This window comes from Panthera onca, chromosome A2, assembly GCF_046562875.1.
Source record: "Panthera onca isolate mPanOnc1 chromosome A2, mPanOnc1 haplotype 2, whole genome shotgun sequence".
Taxonomy (NCBI): domain Eukaryota; kingdom Metazoa; phylum Chordata; class Mammalia; order Carnivora; family Felidae; genus Panthera; species Panthera onca.
Genome location: NC_138340.1, coordinates 122,843,537 through 122,868,935, shown reverse-complemented (window position 1 = coordinate 122,868,935; position 25,399 = coordinate 122,843,537). Strand labels below are relative to the sequence as shown.

Genomic DNA, 25,399 nt, shown 5'->3' with positions numbered 1-25,399 from the left:
CATCCTCATCCTCAAAGCTCACAGTCTCTTGAGGGCAGGAGGCATTACCACAGAGTTTCTTTCAAAGAAAGAATGGAAGTTCACTGAAGGATTTGCACTTGTCACCAGCACTCACTGGCCCCTGTCGCCTGATCCTCATAACAAGGAAAGAGAGTTCTATCCTCAAACACAGCACTGACCCTTTCATCCACCAGTGCCCGCACAACACGTTGGAAGAAGTGCGGGAGTGGCTGGGCACAACACGTTCTGGCCCTGTTGGCCCCTCGTACTTCAGGGGGTGTTTCCAGTGTGGGAGAGAAGAGACCTCACTGCTGGAGTTAATCAGATGCCAGCCACTGTGGCTTGTCCACAGAATCCTGTCCAAGTGGCTGCTCATTTCATGTGGGGCAGAGGGTTTATATTTATATTTATGTTTATGGTGCTGTTAAGGCATAATTGGGCCCTTATCATTTCAGGACAGATGTTGCACCCTGAGCTACGGAGCCAACTTCTCTTCCGTACTTTAAGGGTAGCCTCTCACAGTGTATTCAGATGCTTTAAACATTTAAATTCTCCCTGTTGGCAGGCATTGCAAACAGCAGTGGCAGCTACTACCCCATCTCAAAAGAAGCACTCTCTTGTAATCAATTACACTCATTACGTTTGAAAATCCAATTCCTGACAACACACAGTCTAAAGAGGTACTTCAGAATAATTTGTTTGCAGTTATCTGGCATCCTTAAGTTACCTTCTGAAACTAATGACCTGGGGGAGCGTTAGTTTCTTTTCCAGGAGAAAACTGGCCCTTTAAGAATGACAGATAAATAAAAGCGGATAATTACAAAATGTTAGGTATGCTGATGGAGATATGGTTAAGCTATTTTGGAAGCATAAAGGGACGTTTCCCTAAACCTGCTTATTTGGGTATTTGGGAAGGCATCCTGTAGCCAGGACTTCAAGGATGCTTGAGGTTGAGTCCTGAAGGAGGTGCTATATTTAAAAATGGGGAACAAGGAGGGAGTGGACACAGGCACAAAGCCTGGATTATGTATGTTTTGTGGGAGAATAGTTTGAATATCAAAGCAAATTTCAGTTAGTGGGGAAATGGAGAATTGAATCCCTATTTGCACTGTGCTCTTTGGCAGATTCATGTAGATTTCTTGAGAAAATTACCTTCTGGGGATGATAATACACATCACAGAGCTGATGCAAAGAACAGAAATAATATATGAAAAGCACTGAGAACAGAGCCTGTGTGTGGTTAGTGCCTGATAACTCATAGCTGTTACTTTAAAAAATTGGAAAAGAAAGTTAGAGGTTTGAATGCAGAGTTATGAAGACGGTGGTAAAAATACTAACCTATATCTAATACTTTATTACATTTTCAGCTTCCTGGTAATGCTGTTGACTAGTTCACTGGTGTTAAGAAATTCAGTTTGCATCTCTTTTCCCTCTGGTGATCAGTTTGTACCAGATTATCCCAGGCTGTTTTGCCTATTGTTCTTTTCTATCAGAAAACCGTGATTTCAAGAAAGCCTGACCTGTATGGAGCACTTGAACCTATGTTGTTATTAAATGGATTAGAATGGGATCTAAAGTCTTGGTTTTACTGACCAACTTGATTTACAAAGCGAGCTAGACCAGAACCCATAGTTGTTAGAAAAGATTAAACCAATATTTCTTAACAGCTCTCAGGGCTGAAAATTATTGTTCCCAAACAAAGATGTGTAGCTATAACAATTTGCAAGTCTGATCGATATTGATCAATTGAAAATTTTTTTTAATGTTTGTTTTTGAGAGAGAGAGAGAGAGACAGAGAAAGACAGAGGGCAAATGGGGAAGGGCAGAGAGAGAGGGAGACACAGAATCTGAAGTAGACTCCAGGCTCTGAGCTGTCAGCACAGAGCCTGACGCAGGGCTTGAACTCACAAACCATGAGATCCTGACCTCAGCCGAAGTCGATGCTTAACCGACTGAGCCACCCAGGCTCAATATTGATCAATTTTTGTTTAGTATTTAATACTTTTTAAACATTTTTTTCTGGTGTAAGAATAATTTGTGTTTAGGTTACAGTGCTGACATATAAGTAAGATATATAAAGAAGAAAATAAAAATCACTTCAAACCTCTCCAACCAGACATAGCTATTAGTGAAATTCTGATGTATTCTTTTTTTCTTTTCTTTTTCTTCTCTTTTCTTTTTTTTAGTATGAAATTTATTGTCAAATTGGTTTCCATACAACACCCAGTGTTCATCCCAACAGGTGCTCTCCTCAATGCCCATCACCTACCCCCCCCCCCCCCCCCACATCAACCCTCAGTTTATTCTCAGTTTTAAGAGTCTCTTATTGTTTGGCTCTCTCCCTCTCTAACTTTTTTTTCCTTCCCCTCCCCCATGGTCTTCTTTTAAGTTTCTCAGGATCCGCATAAGAGTGAAAACGTATGGTATCTGTCTTTCTCTGTAGGACTTATTTCACTTAGCATAACACTCTCCAGTTCCATCCACATTGCTACAAAAGGCCAGATTTCATTCTTTCTCATTGCCAAGTAGTATTCCATTGTATGTATAAACCACAACTTCTTTATCCATTCATCAGTTGATGGACATTTAGGTTCTGTCCATAATTTGGCTATTGTTGAAAGTGTTACTATAAACATTGGAGTACAAGTGCCCCTATGCATCAGCACTCCTGTATCCCTTGGGTAAATTCCTAGCTGTGCTATTGCTGGTTTATTTTTATTTTTTAATGCTTATTTTTATTTTTGAGAGAGAGAGAGAGAGAGGGAGAGCAAATGAGTGCAAGCAGGGCAGGGGCAGAGAGAGCAAGACACGGAATCAGAAGCAGGCTCCAGGTTCTGAGCTGTCAGCACAGAGCCCTCTACATGGGGTTAGATCTCATGAACCGTGAGATCATGACCTGGGCTGAAGTCGGACCCTCAACCAACTGAACCATCCAGGTGCCCCCAATGTAATTCTTTTTAATTTTATTTATCATGCATATATATAAGTAAAAATTTTCCCCATACATTGTATTTCATTTAACTATTTCATTTTTAAACATTTTTTTTAAGTTTATTTATTTATTTTGGGAGAGACAGAGATAGTGTGAGTGGGGGAGGGGGAGAAAGAGAGGGAAAGAGAAAATCCCAAGCAGGCTCCGTGCTACCAGTGCAGAGCCTGACGTGGGGCTCAAATTCATGGAACTGCGAGATCGTAACCTAAGCCAAAACCAAGAGCTGGATGCTTACCTCACTGAGCTACCCAGGTGCCCCTCACTTTACTATTTCTATTTTAAGCACTTTATCTTCATACTAGTATTCTTGGAAAGTATGATTTAAATGTCTGCATTGTATGTGATACCATAGTTTAATCATTCCTCCATTTCTGCACATTTTGGTTTCCAATTCTTCATTATTGCATATCACAGTGTTAAAAACATGCAAGTTCAAAAGTCTTTGAGCCTACGTATGATTATTTATCTAGGATAAATTTCTAGGTGTGAAATTTCTTCTGTCAAAGTAGATGAAAAACTGTAAGGCTCTTGATATATATTATCAAATTTCTCTCTGGCAATTTTTTTCAACTAATATTATCTCCCAATAGAAGTGGGAAATATTTCCCTATATCCCCCCTTCATTTTTCCATTAAAATGTTTATATTTTTACTGTTGATTCATATTAACTCTTTATATGTTAAGGATGGTAATTCATCAGTTGACAAAGTATCTTGCAACTTCTGCCCTGCACTAGTTTGTCCTATGCCTTTTAATTTTATGTTCTTTTTTTCCCTGATAAGTATAGTCACGATCTCTGAACATATAACATTACTACAATATTTTCAGTAGGACTATATTTCCTGTGCTCTAGCTTTTATCTCCATGACTTATTTATTTGTAACTGGACTTTGTATCTTTTAATCCCCTTTATCTATTTAATCCATCTCCCTACCCCGCAGCTAACTTTATAAATGGTCTTTTAAAATATATCCTATTTTTATTTTACCAGAGATTTCCTTTACATTTTTATTGACCTATGTGTATCAATGTAAATAGGAAATGGTATGGCTGAGCTTGGGTGGCTTACTCTGTTAAAGCGTCCAACTTCGGCTCAGGTCATGATCTCATGGTTCGTGGGTTCAAGCTCCTCATCGGAATCTGTGCTGACAGCTCAGAGCCTGGAGCCTGCTTCAGATTCTGGGTCTCCCTCTTTCTCTGCCCCTCCCCTGCTTGCACTCTGTCTCTCTCTCAGAAATTAATAAAACATTTTAAAAAATTAAATTAAGTAATTGTATATAATGACACTCCTTTGCAAATGCTGATTTATGGAATTTTTATTTATTTCCTACATAATCACTGTTTTTGTTGAAATACTATGAGATTTTTAATCTAGGTGATTATAAGTAGATTATTATTTTATAATTAACTTAACCTTTAATATTATTTGTAATATTTGCATCAAGTTTTATATGTATTAAACAATTATTTCCATTGAACGCTAAGATTTACTAGTTTTATTGCACATCATTAATATATTTCCTTATTCTTAAGTTTCTAATATTAGTTGAATTTTTCTATCAGTTGGAGCACTTTTTGGCTTCAGTTTTTAAAAGGTGAAAGATTTATGCGATCTGAAGAGAAACCAGAGCATTTGGCTTCAGTTTTTAGAAAGATCCTGTGTGAACACCTTCTGGGTCCTTAGATAGCTGGAGATATTTTTCTGTTGTTTTTGTGTACAACTAAGAGTTAACTATTCAAAATTCATATAGTATTTTGGTTGTTTTTCAGTTTCCTTTTCTCTCTCTCTCTCTGTAGGTAGTTTAGGAAGGCAATTCAGAAAATTTTACCAAGGGATAACTACTGCAATACCATTTTTAACCAAGAGACTACAAACCATTATTCAGAAAGGGAGATGAAATGAAATCAATGTAGTTCTCCCAGAATGCATAGCATGCAGCGTGGGATAGGACCAGCTCTAAGGAGAAGCAAGATTTGTGGATCATGAGGGCCCTGCTCTGCTTTGCTCTACCTTTACTCATTAGCTGCTGGTTTGGGCCATTTTCATAATGAGTCAAATCCCCACAGATATCCTGAAATGGGAAGCAAAAGGAAATGCAGTTGAACTATGGCATTTGCTTCCTACTAGTCTAGAAGCCTATGAGTGCCATGGATGCTAAATCTAACACCTGACAAGTTAAATCTATATATATTATCGTTGGAACCTTATAGCACAAATTAATTGTGCGCTAGTCTACTTTTTCTCTTTGTAGGAAAGGCTTATGTATCTTGTATGTCTGAAAATATATGAGAATCTGTTTGCAGTGGCACAAACATACCTTCTGCTGATTTTTTTCTTAGTTATATGTTTGCTTGTTTTTGTCTACTTATTTTGAGTAGTATCGCTGGGTGCTGATAGCTGATCACACTAATTTCAGTTATTTCACAGAATCATTGAGAGATGGGAGTAGAGTAGTGAAGTGGAAGAACATGGCAAAGCCACGTGCTGGAACACAGTCGCCACAGGGACAGGAGTCATATAGTAGGGCGGGCTGCCTGGGATCTGATTGTAATGTCATAAGAGCTGCCATTCATTAATTCAAACATTAATTGACCGCTTTCAGCTGTAGTTGAGCAAACATGGATTTGTTTCTGAAATGGACCTTCTCCCCGTTTTTATTTTTCCTTGCTAGATTTCCATAGAAAATTGTTCTGACTCAGTTGTCAAATAAATTTTTCTTGCTCACATATTTTATGCTCTTCTGTAGCAAACCAGAATTTAACACCTTCAGTTTTTATCAGTTGCTTTTGACTTGTGGATATTTTGAATGTTGAAAGTTTGCCACAGATTCAGTGGGGATTCTGTGAGGGGACCATAAACTATTTAACCTGCTACCTGAATGTGAGTGAATTCCCCTCCCCCTCACTTTTCCTCTCTATATAGTAAGTACAGTCATCTTTTTTTTACTCACCTGTGTTTAGTGGTTAAGGAAACCAACATTTGTCAAATGGCTAACTCTTTCAAGATAGGACTTTAGAGTTTGTATGCTTTCTGTATTTTACACAGGTCTAGATTACAGATGGAATATGTACAAGTCAGGTTCATTGGCAGATTGGGCAAATCATACCCATTGTGTGCATTTTCACTTAGTTAACAAATACTCCATGAGCATCTTCTATGTGCCAGATGCTGCGAATTCAGTGATGGAGATGACATTTGACTTCTGTCTCTCGGGCACTATGCGAGGGTGAGAGGAAGTCTGGGCGAACATTCCAGGGGGCCTCCTGTGACCCTGTAGTCCACTGAGAATGCCATTTCACTATTTTCTGCAGGGGCATCTTCTTACTCTTTAGTTGTACTTTTCTGTAGAAGTCAGAAGAGATATCATACTCTATATGTGCATAATTAAGTTATTTTGTAAAGAAATCTTTCCTCGCCTTTTCATTGTAAAGTATAAGTGCATCCTCTTGGGAAGTAGAATGTCAGGAAATAGTGAATGGCAAACATTTAAAATTTAAATGAGTGCTCATCAATCCTGATTGCATGTTAGAATCATCTGGAGAGCATTTAAAATATCCTATTCTTGCCCCTCTCCCTCCAGAATACGATTTAATTTGTCTGGGGTGACACCAAGGCATTGAGTTGGATAGGTGGATAGATGAATCAATGAAAAGAGTAATAAAAACTTCATAATATATTAAGGAGGACATTGAAGCCAGGCAAATCTAGGGGCGGGAGAAGCCAAGTGAAGCCAGAGATCATCGACATCCACAAAATACAATACAGTTCAATGACAGGTGAACCTGGATCAGATTTGGGCTTTGTGCTCTTAACCAGGTAAAACAGGGGGAACAACCACTCTGGTGACCATTAGATTAAAAACAAACTTGTCGTCTGTGAAAGCTAGCTTTTTCAGGACCAACACTAACCAAGGGAAATCAAGAGGACCCCTGATAATAATGAGGTGTAGGATATTTTTAACACAACACATCTAGATTTAAAAAATGAAATAATGTTTTCTATAATGGATGGCACAATCTGGAAAGCCTTTTGAGTCAGTTGAATGCTAAACGGGGTGAGCCTCTACCCTAAGGGATGATTGGTCTCTGTTAGGTGTGTGTCACTTTCTGCAACCAAGTGCCACTTTATTGCCTCCAAGGCCCCCGCATGATCTCAATTCTGCATGTCCTTGGCCATTTGACCACATCATCGGTCACTAACCTCTTCTAAACTTGTGGTAGCCATACTGACTAACTCAATATCCCTTGAACATTCTACACTCATTCCTACCTCATGGCCTTGACATTTTTAAATTCCTCTGTCTTATATGCCATTTCCCCTAATTATTGCACAGCCAGCAATTCATGACAAAGAATCTGGTCAAATTGCACTTTCTTTACCTCCTGATGCAATGCCACCTCCCTCCTTTATGTTTATTGTGTTCCATCATATTATTTTGCTTCACCATTTTTATAAAACCCTTTCACCACCTGAAATTATCTTAGTGACTTGTTTACTTAATTATGATCTTTTCTATTTCATAATTCTTACGTGCTGCTACATTCCCAGCACCTAAAATGGTGCTTGACACTGTAGCTATTCAATAAACTATCAGTTGAATGAACCAATCTATCTTTTCATGTATACTTGACCATATGTAATTATGCCATGTTTTTGATGAAACACAGAGCCAGATCCTTTCATAGTAAGCAGAATTGGAAATACGGCTGACATCCTGTCACTAAAGGGGAAGATACAGACCAGGACACCTGGCCAAACTAAAGGCCACCTCTAATCTTGTGGACAGTTTGAAGACCTGTGTTTTGTAAGGCCTAATTATCCTCTTCCTACTTAAAAATTTTTTTTTAAATGTTTATTTATTTTTGAGAGAGACAGAGACAGAATGCGAGTAGGTTAGGGGCAGAGAGAGAGGGAGACACAGAATCCGAAGCAGGCTCCAGGCTCTGAGCTGTCAGCACAGAGCCTGGTGTGGGGCTTGAACTCACGAGCTGTGAGATCATAACCTGAGCCTAAGTCGGACGCTCAACCTACTGAGCCACCGAGGCGCCCCATCCTCATCCTACTTTTAAATTCACAAACAGTGACCTGAAACTGTATTGTTCTAGTGGCAATTATTTTTCCTGTCTTTCTGTTTTGTAATCAGTTGTTTATGTTTAAACTCCAGATCCTAAACAGATCTACATGAAACTCCAATTTTCACAGTGGCACAGGAGAGTTTTGTAATATACCTGAGCCTTGACTTCACTTCCATAAAATATGGTTTTAGTAATAATAGCTACTGCTTAAAGGTATTTTGAGAATGTAAGGAAGTATTCCTTGAAAAGCACTTAGCATAATACCTGGCATAGAGGACACACTCAAGAGAAGTCACTGATGATAATATTGAAATTGCCAATTATAATCTTGATTTATTCATTATCGTTATCCTTATTATTATTATTTTCTCCCTTCCCTCCCTTATAATCCACTGATTTCACAAATGACATCACCATGAACCAATTTTATTGGTTTCCTGAATATACACACTAATCTGATGTGAATTAACCAAAAATATACCCCAAACACTCAGTGCAAAGGCTTGGTTTTGTTCAAAGAGGCAATTTCCCTAATAGTGTGACCTCTTTTTATCTTTTCTGTGCCTTTCCTAACTTGCCCTGGGTACAGAGGAGAAGGCCAAGAAGGAAGCAGAGGAAAAAGCTCGCCTGGCCGCGGAGGAGAAGCAAAAGGAAATGGAAGCCAAAAGCCAGGCTGAAGAAGGCGCGGCTGGCAAAGCTGAGAAAAAGACATCTGGGGAAGCTAAGAATCAAGTCAATGGAACTCGCACAAACAAAAGCGACAACCCTCGTGGAAAAAATTCCAAAGCTGAGAAGTCCTCAGGAGAAAAACAACAGAATGGTGAGTACAGTTTCACCGGTGAAAGGCTCTTTTCGGGGTGCTGATGACGTGATGAATGGAAACTGGCCAACAGCCACACCCGTGAGGATGCCTCTCAGGATGGGGCTTCTGTGGTCTTCCAGCTGCTGCTGATCACACCTCACTGGGCTGTGGACCCCATTAGGATCCCATCAAAAGCAGCCAGAGGCTTGCTTGAGCCATTCTCTCTGGGGAGATTTATACCTTCCAGGCCTTTCCCAGCTGTTCTGGAGACTCTGGCCAGTGCCTGCCTATCCACTGAGGAAATACCTGTTAACAATCCCAGCACGTTCCTGAGGGCTTATTGCCCAGGTGGGTGGACCGGAAAATCAGTCTTCCATATGTACTATCCCTTTAGTAGGCAGGGCTGGGGCCCTGGTCTATCTAGGGTCTGTTCCTATAGTATGTGTCTGGCCATCTGTAGGTGAGTAAGTATATACATTAGGGTGACCACCCTGCCTGGGACTGAGGGGTTTCCTGCATGCAGAGCTTTAGGTTTAAAATTTTTTTTAATGTTTATTTTTGAGAGAGACCGCATGAATCAGGGAGGGGCAGAGAGAGAGAGACACAGAATCCAAAGCAGGCTCCAGGTTCTGAGCTGTCAGCACAGAGCCTGATGTGGGGCTCGAACTCGTGAACCACAAGATCATGACCTGAGCCGAAGTCAGATGCTCAACCGACTGGGCCACCCAGGTGCCCCAGAACTTTAGGTTTTAAGACCAGAAAAGTACCAGGATGATCTGGATGATTGTACTTACTGTTGATGATTTCTTAATATTTAAGGCAACAGATATTTATTGGTTAATAACTATGTGCGAAGCACTGTGCTTGGCACTGAGAATTTAGAAATGGAAAAGCCATAGGAAGTCCCCAATCTCATAGGGGTATGAACATCCTCAGAAGTGATTCCGAGCTAGTAACAGTAGTAGCATGGCTGATAAAATGCCCAAGGATCATGTCAAAAAAGAGACATTAGCTTTGTTGCATCTGGGGATTGTGGAATGGAGAAATGTCACAGAAAACTTCAGGAGGTGGTGATGCCTGAGCTTTGCTTTAAATGCTGAAGTTTGCTGGTCAGATGGGAGACTGGGACTTCTTAGACAGAGGGAGCAAGATGAGCTAAGGCACAAGGGCATAGAGTTGGTTACCTTCTTCAGGGAAGAGCAGGAAGTTCAGAGTCTCTGGAGCTGTCAAATGCCAGGTTGTGGCAAGGTAGTTTTGCAGTCAGACAGACCTGGATTCAAGTTACAGCTGTGCCTCTCACTTCTAAGTGGCCATGGCCAGGTTACTTAACCTTCTCCTGTCTCTGTAAAATGTGTGTAATAATATCTGCTCACAGCAAGGACCACTTGTGAGCTTCCAGTAATGATAATGATAGCAAAAAACAATTACAGCAATAGAACAAACTAGGATTTATTGACTATACACCAGATGCTGGTTTTTTTTTTAATGTTTATTTATTTTTGAGAGAGAGAAAGAGAGAGACAGAGAGTGTGCATGTGCACGAGCAGGGGAGGTGCAGAGAAAGAGAGACATAGAATCTGAAGCAGGCTCCAGGCTCTGAGCTGTCAGCACAGAACCCAACACGGGGCTCGAACCCACAAACCACGGAATTATGACCTGAGCCAAAGTCAGACACTTAACCGACTAAGCCACCCAGGTGCGCCTACATCAGATGCTGTGTTAAGTCCTCTCTTTATGTATGTATTCTCTTACCTGCTTCGTAGGGCCATACTATAGGTATTATGTATGCTACATAGCCTGAGTAAATGAGAAATATATAGAAGGTGCTTAGCACGATGCTCTCCGGTTATTTTTATAATGAACATATATAACATGTAGAATCAGAAAACAGTATTTTAATACATATGATAATGATGATATCTCATATCACGTTTCAAGAATTTTACATAAATTCCCTCAGGTAACCTCATGACCACCATAGGAGGTAGAGAAGGCCTTTATCCACTTGTCCAGACTCTTAGCAGCCTGGTTCTAGAGACTGCTCATAGCTCATTTGTTTTGTATTCAGGTGCATCATGGTCCAGAAAATATGTTCAGCTTTATAAGAATTTATGATATACCTGTTGGAGTTTTAGAGGGCAGTGCGAAAGACCCCATCTCATCCACTCCTGAGGTCAGAACCAACTAAGAGAGAGATACCAGAATCAAAAAGTCCATGATCAAAATATTAGCTCTACTGCAGCTAGAATTGAATTGGAAAATGTGACCTTGGTCTGCTGAGCACATGGGCTACGTCACACATCTGCCCTGAGCTGAGCTTAGCCAACCAGACACTGGCAGAGCAGGCGGGACTAGGACCACCACCCCTGCCTCCCGCCACCACCCCAGCATCCTAGCACCCCAGCAGGCTGCTTCTGGAGTGGGTGAAAAGGTGTATGTTTTGTGGAAAACACATCTCAAAGGGAGCTGGGAACCAGAGAAATGGGTGGCTGGGCCGAGCTTTGCATTCTCAAACTCCTCCTTCTAGACGAGTCTCTCCTTCCCAAAGGAGGAATATGTAAGGGCTCCTGAGAGAGGCAAGATGTATTTCTTCCCTATTTGTTTGTCTTTTAGGAAAGTGGGTAAAAAAATGGCTTTCCCTTAATCAACATAGTCATTGTAATATCTCTAACATTTAATGAATGCTTAACATCTGCCAGACATTGTACATGAGATTTTATCTACATTTAAAAATGCTAATAACTCTGGAGGTACATACTTCGTTCCCATTTTACAGATGAGGAAACTGAAACTCAGAGAGGTTAAATCACTTTCTTAAGGTCAAGAAACCACTAAGTAGAGATTTCAAGTCAAATTCAGGTCCGAGTCCAAATTTTATATTTCATAATCAGCATGTCCCTACTATTTGCAAGTTTTGGCACTACTGGGGAGAACAGGAAATCAGAAAAATATTGAGGCTCAGTGGAGGTCCACAAGAAGCTTATGATCTGTTTATTCCCGGGATTGGCACACTTTTTCTGTAAAAGACCAGATAGTGAATAGTGTAGGCTTTGGGAGCTATGCAGTCCCTGTTACAACTGCTTAACACTCCTGTTTTAGTGCAAGCAGCTACAGCTAACATATAAACAAATTGGCATGGCCATATTCCAATAAAACTTTATTTATGAAAATTCAAGTTTCAATCCTATACAATTTTCAAACATCATTAAATATTCTTCCATTTTTTCAACCATTTAATAATGTAAAAACTATTCTTAGTTTGTGAGCCATGTAAGACCAGGTACTGGGCCATTTTGGCCCATGGGCCATAGTTTACCAATCCCGGGTCTGGTCAGGGAGAGAAACCAATGAACATAAACATGCCAGTCATAGAAATGGTTATGAATTTTATGAAATGGGTACAAACAAATACCCAGAGAGGGCAAAGGTGGCAGTAATTTATTTTGAAGGCTGTAAGAGGGAGAGCCTGAAAGGAACAAACAGGAGCCCAAGTTTTCAGCTAGGCTGGGTTGGTTTCACAACTGTGTTTATTTCCCAAAGTAATCAACAGTCTACCATTTCCCTTAAAAATTAAGTATTAAATAAGAGATGGGAAAATAAGTCAATTTTGAGCAATAATAAGAAAGGCTAATGGTGGTTTGAGACTGTGTTACAGGAGCCTAATTAAAATGATTTATAACTGTGCAGAAAGGCTCTTTTGTTTCCCCTGTTTATTGAATAACAGCTCACATCAGCCATTACTCCATATACAACCCATGGGAAATTACCTAATGGGTTATGTTCAAGGAACATCATCAAACAAACATGTGTCACTTTCCCAGCACCCTTCTTTGTGGTCGCCCAAGATACTTCCAGGATAGAACTGAAGGATTTTGGTTAAGTGGGGTTCTGGAGGTGTGGTCCTCTTCAGCAACTATGAGATCCCCTAAGCTCTGGTCTCCATCAAGGTACTTTCTCTATCAGCCTCCCCAACCCTGACTGAGGAGAAGGCAGGCTGCCACAAGCTGCTGGCTAGAATCCAGCAAATTGAACCCCTCCTGCTGACTTCTGGAAGACATCCTGGTCTTTTGCTGCAGCTGTACCTAAATCTCCAGTCCAGGGAAACCCTGAAGGCATAAAGCATTGTGCATTAGGGGTGTGAAGGCTCATTTGGGAAAGGAATCCTCATTTTTCTTAAGATCCTTGAATCTATCTCTGGCATCCTTAAAACAGGAAGAAGCCAGTATTTGAACTGTTTCATGGAACCTCCAAAGGAATCCTCTCTTTGGCCATTAATGGTGGTAAAGGGTGGTGACCATTTCCTTCACTTGAACTCCTCCTGCTTACACTGTGGCTAGAGTTGACCTTTTTCCTCAATCCCTTCAGCCAGTTCATCCCATTCAGAATTAAGAGGAAACTTGGAGAATTTACTGACTCCCAACTTAACTTAGGATTTGTCGAATTTCATTGAAAAGACATTGTTAATGTATCACAACCCAAAATGGTCTTGAGTTTTCCTTATATAATCATTTCTTTATAAATCTGTAGACCAAAGGCATTTAGAAATGGCAACAGTGAACAGAAGCCCGAAATCAGAAAGTTAAACTTCATAGTGAAGTTGCAAGATACAGTAGTTGAGAGCTTAGCCTCTAGAATCAGACCCATCTATGTATACTGTAGTAAATTACTTTATCCGTGCCTTAGGTTCCAGAGCCATAAAATGGAGATGACAATATGAGTTTCATGTCAATTCTTCACAAGTCGGTTTAAACAAAATCACTTTGTAGAAAGATCAATTGGCCATTTATGCAAAAACTATTAGTCGAATGGCTTAAACCAGATCCACGGTAGCCAACAGGAGCAGTCGTGCTGCCAGAAGGAGACGCATATGCAAGGTTATGGGCATACACAGTGCACTGTGTTCAACAAAGCTGGACCAACCAGTGTATGACAGAGTGGCTGCAGGGAAGTTAGAAGAAAACTCAGACTTGGAAAATCTCTTCAATCATTTGATGAGTTTGTTATTCTGCAGATTGATCCTTTAGTGAATTCATCTTTGATGAATTTATCTACTTTCAATAGTAGTACCTTCATAATGGGGTTGTTACAAGAATTTAATGAAATGATGCATGCAAAGCATTTAGCACACTGCCTGGCACAAAGAAAGCAAAAAGAGATAGGACCCTGCTCACTTCTTCCTGGTTGTAATTATTCTTAGGGTCTTTTCCCTTCAATAGTACCAGTATTTTAGTTGTAATCTATTCTGGGTTTTATGCAGGCTACAACAGAAAGATGCCATCAGTAAGACTGTAAGAAAAAATTCCAAAACTTGAGAATAAGGCTGGGGGAAAGGGTGCCATGTCCTTTCAATGTCACACTGGCATACTGTTGAACACACATGCCCAGGGATTAATTATCTTAGACAGGGGTCAGCAGACTTTTTTTGCGTAGACCCAGCCAGTAACTATTCCTGGTTTTGCGTGTCTCTCTTGCAACCATACAGCTCCTACCACTATAGCATGAAAGCAGCCACAGACAATATATAAATGTTTCCAAAAAAACCTTTCTTTCCAGATTGGCCCACGAGCTATAGTTTGATGACCCTGGCTGTGGGAGAACATGACTATGTCTAACTTTGTCATTTACTGTTTGACTCAAGCCTAGGTGCTATGAAGTTATATGCTAACTTACAGATTTTTGACTGTTAGAGGAGATAACCCCCCAAAGGTTTTGATTTTATTGTACGACATAACCAGTTTTATTTCCAACACAACCGTCTTATTTTAACAGTTTTATAAAATGCCTATAAATACCCATTTCCTTAAATGCCCTTGAATACCATCCTCGCTGTCTCTCTGGTTCCTTCATAAATGAATTAAGTAAGTTTTTGACACGTGTTTATTGTACATTTGTTTGCGTAGTGTTTTTTAACATTTACGAATCATGTTTCAACAAGCTCATTACTTAGAATACTATTTATAGCTCTGTTTGACAGTAACAATTGTCATTGAGTGATGGGCTAGATGATTTATTCGATACCTTAAATACATTTGTCCTTATATTATGTCTATAAAGTAGTTATTATTATCCCCATTTTGCAGATAGGGAAACTGAAGCATATAGAAGTTAAATAGCTATTACCTGGTATAACTTACATTTGACTTAAGTTTTTCTTCACTCCACAGCCTAATAATAAAGCTGAACTGCCTTTCTTGGAAAATAAACATTCTTGGATTAAGCAAACATTGTTTAACAGGAGCTTTGTCTTAGTTTCTGTATTGTAATCTAATTTTTGAGGCCTAATATGTGGCTATAAAAGATATTTGCATTCAGACATGTACCCCCTCGTGACTAAACTTATGCACTTCGTTTTCCTCTACTTACCTTGACAAGTTTAAGGATATTTTTAACTTCCCTTTTAGCTATATACTGTTTGTCATGTTTATTACTTTCAGGTGACTTGAAAGATGGTAAAAATAAGACAGACAGGAAGGATCAATCCAATGTCGGAAATGATTCAAAGAAAACAGATGGTAAGAACATAATTTCCATTATACTTTTCCATAAAATGTGCAATTTAATGCAATTTGTTAGAATTACACCTAAAATTGAAATCATGGTTGTTAATATATTCTTATACCCTAAAAAAACCACTTCACTACATTTAAAGAGTAGTCTATCCCTTTTTCGATAATTTACAGATGATTGTTTTATCTCTTCCTCCCCACCATTCTTTCTTCATCATAAATACATTCTCTACTCTCGCTTTATCACTTGCCATTTTTTTCATTTTAACTTTAAAGTTGACTGTGGACTTGATGATTAGAATGGAATACAAGTCTTTGCGAATTGTGCAGCATAAATGGGAAATGTTCCATGTTTTCAGTTTTCATATTTTTTTCTTTTAATGAGGAATTACTAGTTTCAGTAAAAACAGATACCTGTTCAGTGTTATCACTATGTTGGGAAACCCACCTATTGGAGATCATACTGAGTGTAGAAAGCAGTTTGGTCAGCGAGAATAAGTCTTAAAGGCAAGCTTTGGATGGCAATCTCAACCAAACAGATTAGAATGAAGCTATCTTGTGATATGCTCCATGGATGCTGCTTTTACTTTTCACAAAGAGCATTCTACTCTTTCCAAAACCTGAAAGTTCAGATTATATTATCCTTCAGACTTTGTATTGTCCTACTGAGAAAACTGTTCTTGCCTTATATAGAAATCTACTATTTCAGTTGTGACATGGGCTTATTCCTCGTGGCTCCTTCATACATGTACGTGGTTTTGTTAGAGTCCCAGACTCTCTTTGATTCACACTTGCCTGCACCGAATGCTAACCTTGGTTCTAATGTCATTGAAGAATAAATACGGGTATTCAGCCTGAGAAATAAGAAGAAATTTGAACACAACTCCTCACATATCTATTAAAAAGGAAGCAACCTCTAGCTTTTGTCTCTAAATCACTGTGACAGGCTTTCTTTACTCGTATGTGTGAAATCAGTTCTCAAGTCTTTTCTTTTAAGTTCATTCAAATAATTCACTCCAGGTGTCTTATCGCATAATACCTAGGGAGCACCCATGTGCAGTTTTTCACCAGATTGTTTATGCAAATGGAAACCATGTACCTAATAAAAAATACCCTCCTTGAAGATTGTGACTAAGACATGAATTACATGGAGACAAAACAGAATTCAAAATGACTGTCTCTTAGTCAGACTCTGTTATGGGTACAGTTTGTTGCCACATATCATTAAACCCAAGTCAAGGTAACACTAGCCAGAAAGTGTGCAGTGGAGGAGAATGGTGGTAGATATTAACCCAGCACCTGGACACCAGGCCCATCCTGCGTCCAGGCACTAGCCCATGTGAACTCCTATAGTGTAAAACTGAAGAATAAACTAAGTCCCAAATCTTTCACATCAGGTCTTGTTGCATTTTTATATTGTGCTAAAATATCTGCTATGACCTTGTCATGCAGGCATTGTGAATTAAATTTTATTACCTGCAATAAGCCCTTCTATTTTACCTGTGTCCTTTATAACTGAATTGTCCCCAAGTATTTAAAATAACTAAACAGCTTTTTTAAAAGGAGGGTATGGGGGGAGGCACCTGGGTGGCTCAGTCAGTTGAGCATCCGACTTCAGCTCAGGTCATGATCTCTTGGTCTGTGAGTTCGAGCCCTGCATCCGGCTCTGTGCTGACAGCTCAGAGCCTGTAGCCTGCTTCGGATTCTGGGTCTCCCTCTCTGTCTCTCCCCCACTCATGCTCTGTCTCTCCCTCTGTCAAAAATAAATAAACATTAAAAAATTTTTTTGAAAAAGGAGGGTATGGGAAGGAGTGAATAGACACTATGTTCTATTGAACAAATAAATGTAAAACTTGATTTTTTAATGGATGGAATTCTTGAGCCCATAGCCCTAATTCAGTGAATAGGGTGAAGTAAGTGAAGAAGAGACATTTTCTGATATCTACCCCTTTTTCCCTCTATAACTCTTAACTTTCCACTGCTTCACATGGAGTCAGGTGTGTCCCTACACTAGCAAGTTTGTATACAAACCTGGACGTGAACAACTTTGTATTTTAATTTCATTGATGTGCTAGCATGACATCAGTCATTATCACTGCTTTGGTATCATAAGAACATAGATCTTTGGGTTTCAGTTACTTGTGCTATCTTAGCCAAAAATCTTTACCAGGACTAAAGCTCTTCTTGGTGGCATGAGTGTAAAATAAATTGATTGGTCTCATTTATCTCTTCCTCTTTGGTCATCAAAACTCTCTACTTTAGATTTTTTTAAAATGATAGGTAGATCAGTGGGTACATTGACTTTTAAAAACTAGCATACATTTTGAACATTTCTTTTTAATAGATCCTATTACATTTGATGACCAGAGGGAGTCAATTTAACTATTTTTAATGCCCCTACCCCTCATATAACCCCTGGGAACCGGTGGTGACAGCTCTAATTGTCGAGAAGTATCCAAGCACAATTCAGTGCACAGTATGATCAAACCCACTGTGGTTTGAAGTTTCAACATTGTACGCATTCAGAAAGAAACCTGATGAAAACTGGACCACAGTTGGTTAATCCCAAATGCTTTGAGCTGAGGCACACACAGAAGGAAGGGGTGTGTGCTGAAAGAGTAAATTACATCCTGGCATAGTGAACACATTGCAGTTGTACATTATCTCTGTCAGGCTGCTGAGGTACTATTTAGAATCCTGCAGCACTAATTTTCAAACTGACTTCAAAGAATGAATGTTCTTTGAAAATACCTTGTTTACCCTAAGGGAGAAATGTGCTAACATAAAAAGATCTGGGCCTCTGAGCCAAGATTCTCTCAGGGCCTAAACAGGGTCACTAGAAGAGTAGGATGCAAATGAATGAATGATTTTCAGTGTGTTTTTAGTCATGTTTGCAACAGCATAGCCTCTTGGGCCTGCCATAGTTTTTTATAGTTGCCCAGAAATATGAACTTGCCCTTAACTTTGTCTGATTACATTAACAGAGATATAAGAGATAGCCACCATTTGTGTCTCTCAAAAGATTGATTATAATTGGGCCCTACAGGGTTTTTTTGCCAAATTCCAGAAAAGGAGTTCAGCAGGAATTTCTCCTTCACTGAATGTTCTAGAAATTGGAATGTTTAAAGGTGTTCATGAAATTTAAAAATCAATTGTGTAGAGTGAGAAGTGTGGACAAAGACTATCTATGGACCTCTACTTCTGCCAAAGAGGACTAATAAGAATTAGATTTACCCTTTCACCTGAAATAATAATAATAATAATAATAATAATAATAATAATAAAAGACAACTTCTATGGAAGAATATGTTTTCAAGACACTGGACATCAAGAAATGAAGAACAGTGATCTCCAAGAAATAGGAAACAAATGAAATAAACCCTATGATTGTTCCAACTTACTCCTGAGAGGGTTTCCAGGCAGAATAAGGAGGGGGAACCCTGGCAGATGTGATGGATTCCTTGAGTTGAAGAGTTGAATAAAGGATCCAGGGAGAGCCATGGTGGCTAAAGTTAACAAGATAAAGTACCAGAGAGGAGAGAGCTGTAGAGATATAGAGCTCCAGAGATCTAAACAGTATACATCAAGGTACTGATTGACCAATAAAGATAGGAAGGTACCTGAGATCAGGAAAGAACCATTCAACTTAAGGATTAGAGGGAATGGTCCTGATGTTCATACTTCATATAATGCAGGAAAAGTGCCCATTCCCACTAGCCAGCCTTGAATATCTCATAATTTAAAGGGATTTGAGTAGAATACTCCTAATTGTCTTGTTTTATTAGTAGGGGAGTAATTAGCTGTAGGCTAAATGATGATTTGGTCTCACCTAACAAGCCTTGAAAATAAGACGTAAAAGAATCAAAGTGTTTTCAAATTACTGCATCCCAGAGTAAAGTTTATGGAAATATATAGGAATATAAAAATATACAGTACCCAAAAGGTAAAATCCACAATGTCCAATATCCAATAAAAAATTATTAGACATGCAAAGAAGCAAGAAAATATGAGAGAGACAGAAACAATTGGAACCAACCCAGAACTGAAACAAGTTACAATAGCAGACAAGAACATTAAAGCTGTTCTTATAACTATAGCCCATATGTATGGAAGTTGACTAGAGACATGGGAGATATAAAGAAGGCAAAATCAAACTTCTAGAGATGAACACTACAATGTTTGAGGTGGAAAACACACTGGATGGTATTGGCCAAATAACATTGGATGAGATTAGTAATAAATACAATGCATGAGATTAGACATTGCAGAAGAAAAGACTAGTGAAAAACTATCCAAAATGAGACAGCAAAAAAATTGTAAAGAGCACCAGTGAATTGTAGGACATCTTCAACAGCCTAATATATGTGTAACTGGAGTCCCTAACATAAAGAATAGAGAAAGGAGGGAAGAAAAATATTTGGTGAAGTAATGGCCAAAATTTTGCCAAATGATGAAAACTATAAATCCACAGACTCAAGAAGCTTGGTAAAGCCCAAGCACAAGAAAATATGAAGAAAATTACACCAAAACATGTCATAATCAAATTATTCAAAAGCAGTAACGAAGAGAAAATTAAAAAAAAAAAAACAGGTAGCGGAATAAAAAACTCATGTACAATTGAACAACGGTAAGAATAACTATAGATTTCTTATCAGAAACAATGCAAGTGAGAAGACAGTGGAGCAATGTCTTTAACATGCTGACAGAAAAAAAGAATTCAACTAAGAATTCTAAAACCAGCAAAAATACCTTTCATGTATAAAAGCTGAAAGAATTCACCAGTAGACCCACACTATAAGGAATGTTAATGAGAGGCAGTAGGATAACTATGTCAGTTACAAATATGAGCCTGAACGAAAGAATGAGGCACACAAAAAATGGTAACTAGATGGATAAATATACAAGATTTTTTCATATCATTTCAAGCTCTTAAAGATCATTGACTATTTGAACAAAATAATCAAATAATAATAACACCTTTGATATATAACATATACAAATGAAATGTATGACAACAGTAGCATAAAAAGCTGGGAAGGGAGAAATGGAAGTATACTATTGTGAAGTTCTAATATACATAAAGTGATGTAATATCATTTGAAGGTAGATTGAGATAAATTAAAAGACATACTATAAACTGTAAAGCAATTAAAATAACAAAACAAAGACATATAGATAGTAAGCCAACAAAAGAGATAAAATGGAATCATAAAAATATTTAATCCAGGAGAAGGTAAAAAAAAAAACTGTAAGAAGGGAACAAAGAACATATGAAATGAGTAGAAAACAAATAGCAAGATCATAGACTTAAAACTAAGCTGATATCAGGTATGACATTAAATGTGAATGGCCTATGCACCCCAGTAAAAAGGCAGAGATTTTCAGATTCTAAGACCCAATTATATTCTGTCTTTATATAAAAAAGACAAAATATCCCAAAGGTAAAAGGATGGAAATTGGTATACCAAGCTAACACTAAAAAAAATAAGTAAAATAAAAAAAAATTGAATGGCTGCATTAATATCTTACAAAACAGATTTAAAAAAATTATTTAAAAAAATTTTAATGTTTATTTATTTTTGAGAGACAGAGAGAGGGCATGAGTGGGGAAGGAGCAGAGAGACAGGGAGGCACAGAATCTGAAGCAGGCTCCGGGCTCTGAGCTGTCAGCACAGAGCCCGACGCGGGGCTTGAACTCCTGAACCGTAAGATCATGACCTGAGCTGAAGTCGGATGCTTAACTGACTGAGCCACCCAGGCACCCCCTAAAAAATTTATTTTTAAGAGAGTGCAAGCAGGAGAGGGGCAGAGAGAGGGGAGCAGAAGATCTGAAGCAGGCTCTGCACTGATATGTTGACAGAAGCAAGCCCGATGTGGGGCTTGAACTCACAAACTGCAAGATCGTGACCTGGGCCGAAGTCGGACACTCAACCCACTGAGCCACCTGGGTGCCCCTGACAAAGTAGATTTCTTGCAAACATTATCATCAGAGATCAAGAAGTTCATTGCATGATAAAGTTGTCCATTTATCAAGAGGATATTATAATCCTTTATACTTATGCACTAAAATACATAAAATGAACTGCAAAAAAATTTTAATCTATAATTTTATTTAGAGACATTATTATTCCTCTCAATTATTGATAGAATAAATAGATATAGAATCAGCAAGGAAAGGGAGATTTGAGCAACACTACCAACAAACTTTACCTAATTGGCATCCATAGAACACCCAACAATAGCGAATACACATTCTTTTCAAGTGAACACAGAACATTTATCAATATAGACCAGACTGTGAGTTATAAAACAAGTCCGAATAAATTGAAAAGGATCCAAGTCATGCAAAGTATGTTTACAGGTCATAGTGAAATTAAATAGGTGTATTTATGTTATTTTATTATCTTTTTTAATATTTGTGGAATATGTAATGACATAATCTATTTTTTTTATATTGGTAATTTGTTTATTTTTCTCTTTTTTCCCAGACCAGTCTGGCTAGAGGATAAGTTTTACTAATTATTGTCATTAATATTCCCCATTGTTATTCTGTTTTTATTTCATTGATTTCTTATCTTTATTATTTTTTTCTTCTGCTTACTTTTGGGTTGAGTTTGCCTTATTTTCTAGTTTCTTAAGGTGGAAATTAATGTCGCTGATTTGAGATCTTTTTTTTTTTCTGTAACGTAGGCATTAAGTGCTATAAATTTCTCTTCAAGTACCACTTTAGTAGTATGCCAAAAAGTTTTACATGTTGCATTTGTATTCACATTTAGTTCTAAATACTTTATAATTTCCATTCTGATTTCTACATTTATTTAAGAGCTATTTAGATGTGTACTCTTTAGTTCCAAATACTGGGGGGTTTTCTAGAGATAGTGGAAATGTAAGTCCTCTCCAAATTGTTTACAGATTAATGCAATCCCAATTAAAGTCCTAGCAGGTTTTTGTTTGTTTGTTTGTTTGTTTGGTAGAAATTGACAAGCCAATTCTAAAATTTACATGGAAAATGCAAAGCAGCCAAAGTAGACAAAGCAACTTGGAAAAAGAAGGGAAACGTTGAAGGACTAAAAAGGTAGACCTTGTTTCAAGACTTACAATAAAGCTATAGTAATTAAGGTAGCATAGTATTAGCATCAAGATAGACAAATGCGTGAATAGAATAGACTAGAGAGTCCAGAAATAGATCCACATGTATATGGACAACTTATTATTTCTCCATGGAGAAAGGTAGTCATTAACAAATGGTGATGGAACAATTATATATTCATATGCAAAGTAATTATCTCCTATATTTCACATCATATGCAAACATTAATTTAAAATAGATCATAAGCCCAAATTTAAAATATAAAACTGTAAAACTTATGGTTAAAAAAACAGGAGAAACTCTTTGTGATCTCAGGTTAGGCGAAGATTTCCTGGTTTGACAACAAAAGTACAAACCATAAAAGAACAAATTGATAAATTATACTTTATCAAGATTAAAAACTTCTGCTCTTCAGAAGCCTCTATTAAGAGAATGAAAAGATGGCCCACAGACGGAGGGAGAATATTTGCAAAGCCTATATGTGTTAAAGGGAGTTGTACCAAAATATATAAAGAAACTTCAAAGTTCAATAATAAGAAAATAAATAACTTAATGAAAAACATGCAAAAGATCTAAACATTTCACAAGAAGAGATGTACATCTAGCAAATAAGTACATTAGGAGATCATAGACACCAGTAGGAAATGTAAATTAAAAACCATATTGATAGGAAACAAACAAAACTTATATGTCGGGAGATGGTTTTACACTTGTATATTATATTCACCTAATAATTTCTTAGCTCTCCACTTTGCCGGTCAGGACACAACTTTGTCAGCTCATTGCCTTATAGCCATGTTCTTTGCGTATTTCTTAGGTTGTTCATATTCTCTTTATGATCTCAGTGCAGAAAATATAAAAGACAATAGAGCCAATATTCCTGTTTGTTTTTGTAGAACTACTACTTGTGATTAAAAAGTTTGTTGTGTACATTAAAGCAATTTGCCTGTGATTTGATTCTTCACAAGTCTGGTGTCTCATGACCTTGACTTGCTGCTGGGCTCACAAGAGTCAACTGAAGAAATGCATGTGTTTTTCCTGTTTTCTATCTAGCTGATCCTATCAAAGTAGTTTGGAAGTGGGTAAATAAATGGAACGCATGACTTTGACTTTGTTAGTTGTGTTTTGTTCTATTATAATAGAGGCAAATTATTAATAAATCAGAGGAAGGCTAGAGTCTGAACCTATACACTTGAGTTGCACTTGATGTTCTTATCTTTTAGCTAAAATTGGAATTTTTTTGTTAGTTGCCTTAAGGATGGGATGTGCTTTGCAGTGGAGTTGGTAATGAGAGATAGATGGGGCCTGTACAGGCCTGGAGGTGTGCCCTTCTCTGTAAATCTAGGGAGGAAACAGACAAACAGCAGGGTGCATGGAGAAGTGAGACACATGTCTGTCTTTACAACAGGGATAGTTTTTGACTTAAGTTCATATTAAGAAATTTGAGAAGCAAAAACACACTGGCACATATATCATTATTCAGGAAGCATGCATTTGTTGAGGCCAGTTTTAGAATCTGCATAGATACCTGGACCTCAGTATTCTCATCTCAGGGAATCATGCTCACTTCATTCTTTGTTCAAATATTTTTTCCCACACTACTCAGGACAGTGGTTGTTAGGTTGTCTTAATAACCCAGGATAAAGAAACTGTAGCTTGTGGTCAGTGCCTCATTTTATTGCCTCATTGTTCCCATCTATGCTTTTCTTCTCACAGGGCATCTTATTATCACTTGTAGCTGATGCTGGCTGTGCCTTGGCCCATGCAGAGCTTTAGAAACAATTGAACACATTTACTTATCTTCAGTACACTCATATTTGAATCAATCCCATATATGCTAGCCATGGGGGACTTTACAGGCATTTGTATTCATTTAATATTTCCCTCAATTTTTGACAGATTGCTTTGTTTCTAAGCAGCTTGTTAATATAATTTTATTCAGAATTCTAATGGGTTCACAATTCTTGGAGGGCAGTGGTCTTAATGGCCATCTTAGTTCAACTTCTATCCCAATTTGTATTGCAGAAGCTACAAATAAGACAATTGAGTAATAGAAGAGACTATGGAATCTTGAAAATTCTTGACATAGAATTCTTGAAGTGAAATCTGCTTTCTGGATTTTCATTAATTTTGTTCTGTATGTAAGAGCTATCTTTTTTTTTTTTTTTTTGAAGTTCTTATTTAACTCTGACAGAGAAAGAGAAGAGTCAGCTGCAGTGGGGCAGAGAGAGAGTAAGAGAGAATCCCAAGCAGGCTCCACACTGCTAGTGTGGAGCCCATTGTGGGGCTTGAACTTATGAACTGCAAGATCATGACCTGAGTTGAAATTTAGAGTCAGATGCTTAACACAAGAAGCACAGGAGTACTTCATGATCTGAGCATACCTCTTGATATGTGTAAAGTATATATATATATATATATATATATATATATATATATATATATATAAAATGTGGCATATATATATATATATATATATATATATATATTTTTTTTTTTTTCTTTCTCCATTCGTCTAATATTGAGGAAACTTCTTTGTTTTTAAGGCAGATGTCTCTTTTTCTTCCTCATTGTTTTTTATTCCCCACAATAGCCTACCACATTTTCATAAACTTTACACATATCCAGAGTTATGCTCAGATCATGAACTGTGGTGGATAAAAAAAGGCCAAGATGGTGAACAGTTCCAGTAACATTAGCTATTACCTTACCCTGTCCTTTTCTCTCACGTTCAAGATAGTGCTACCAAAACCATAAACTTGAATCCTTTCTGATTTGCTTGAAAAACAAAACCTGTAGAACTGCAGTATTTAACTGCTTTTAGGAATGAATGATTTGCAGTACACCTTGCTGTTGATCATGCCACTGAGGTCAACCGCTGCTGCCTTAAGGTAGTTTCTACAAATAGTTAATCCCAACCCTTGTTTTTTTTT

General features: G+C 38.0%; 1 protein-coding gene across 9 annotated transcripts in view; it reads left to right on the top strand.

The window, feature by feature from the left end:
- Positions 1-25,399, top strand: part of PDE1C (phosphodiesterase 1C) — a 505,372-nt gene that overhangs the window by 425,186 nt on the left and 54,787 nt on the right. For all 9 annotated transcript variants that reach the window (XR_014137301.1, XM_078440786.2, XM_078440784.2 and 6 more), the window contains exons 16-17: positions 8,658-8,888; positions 15,305-15,382. Coding sequence is in view for 8 of the 9 variants with exons in the window: in XM_078440786.2 (XP_078296912.1) it covers positions 8,658-8,888; positions 15,305-15,382 (309 nt within the window). In the remaining variant the exon portion in view is untranslated. The remainder of the gene's footprint in view (positions 1-8,657; positions 8,889-15,304; positions 15,383-25,399) is intronic.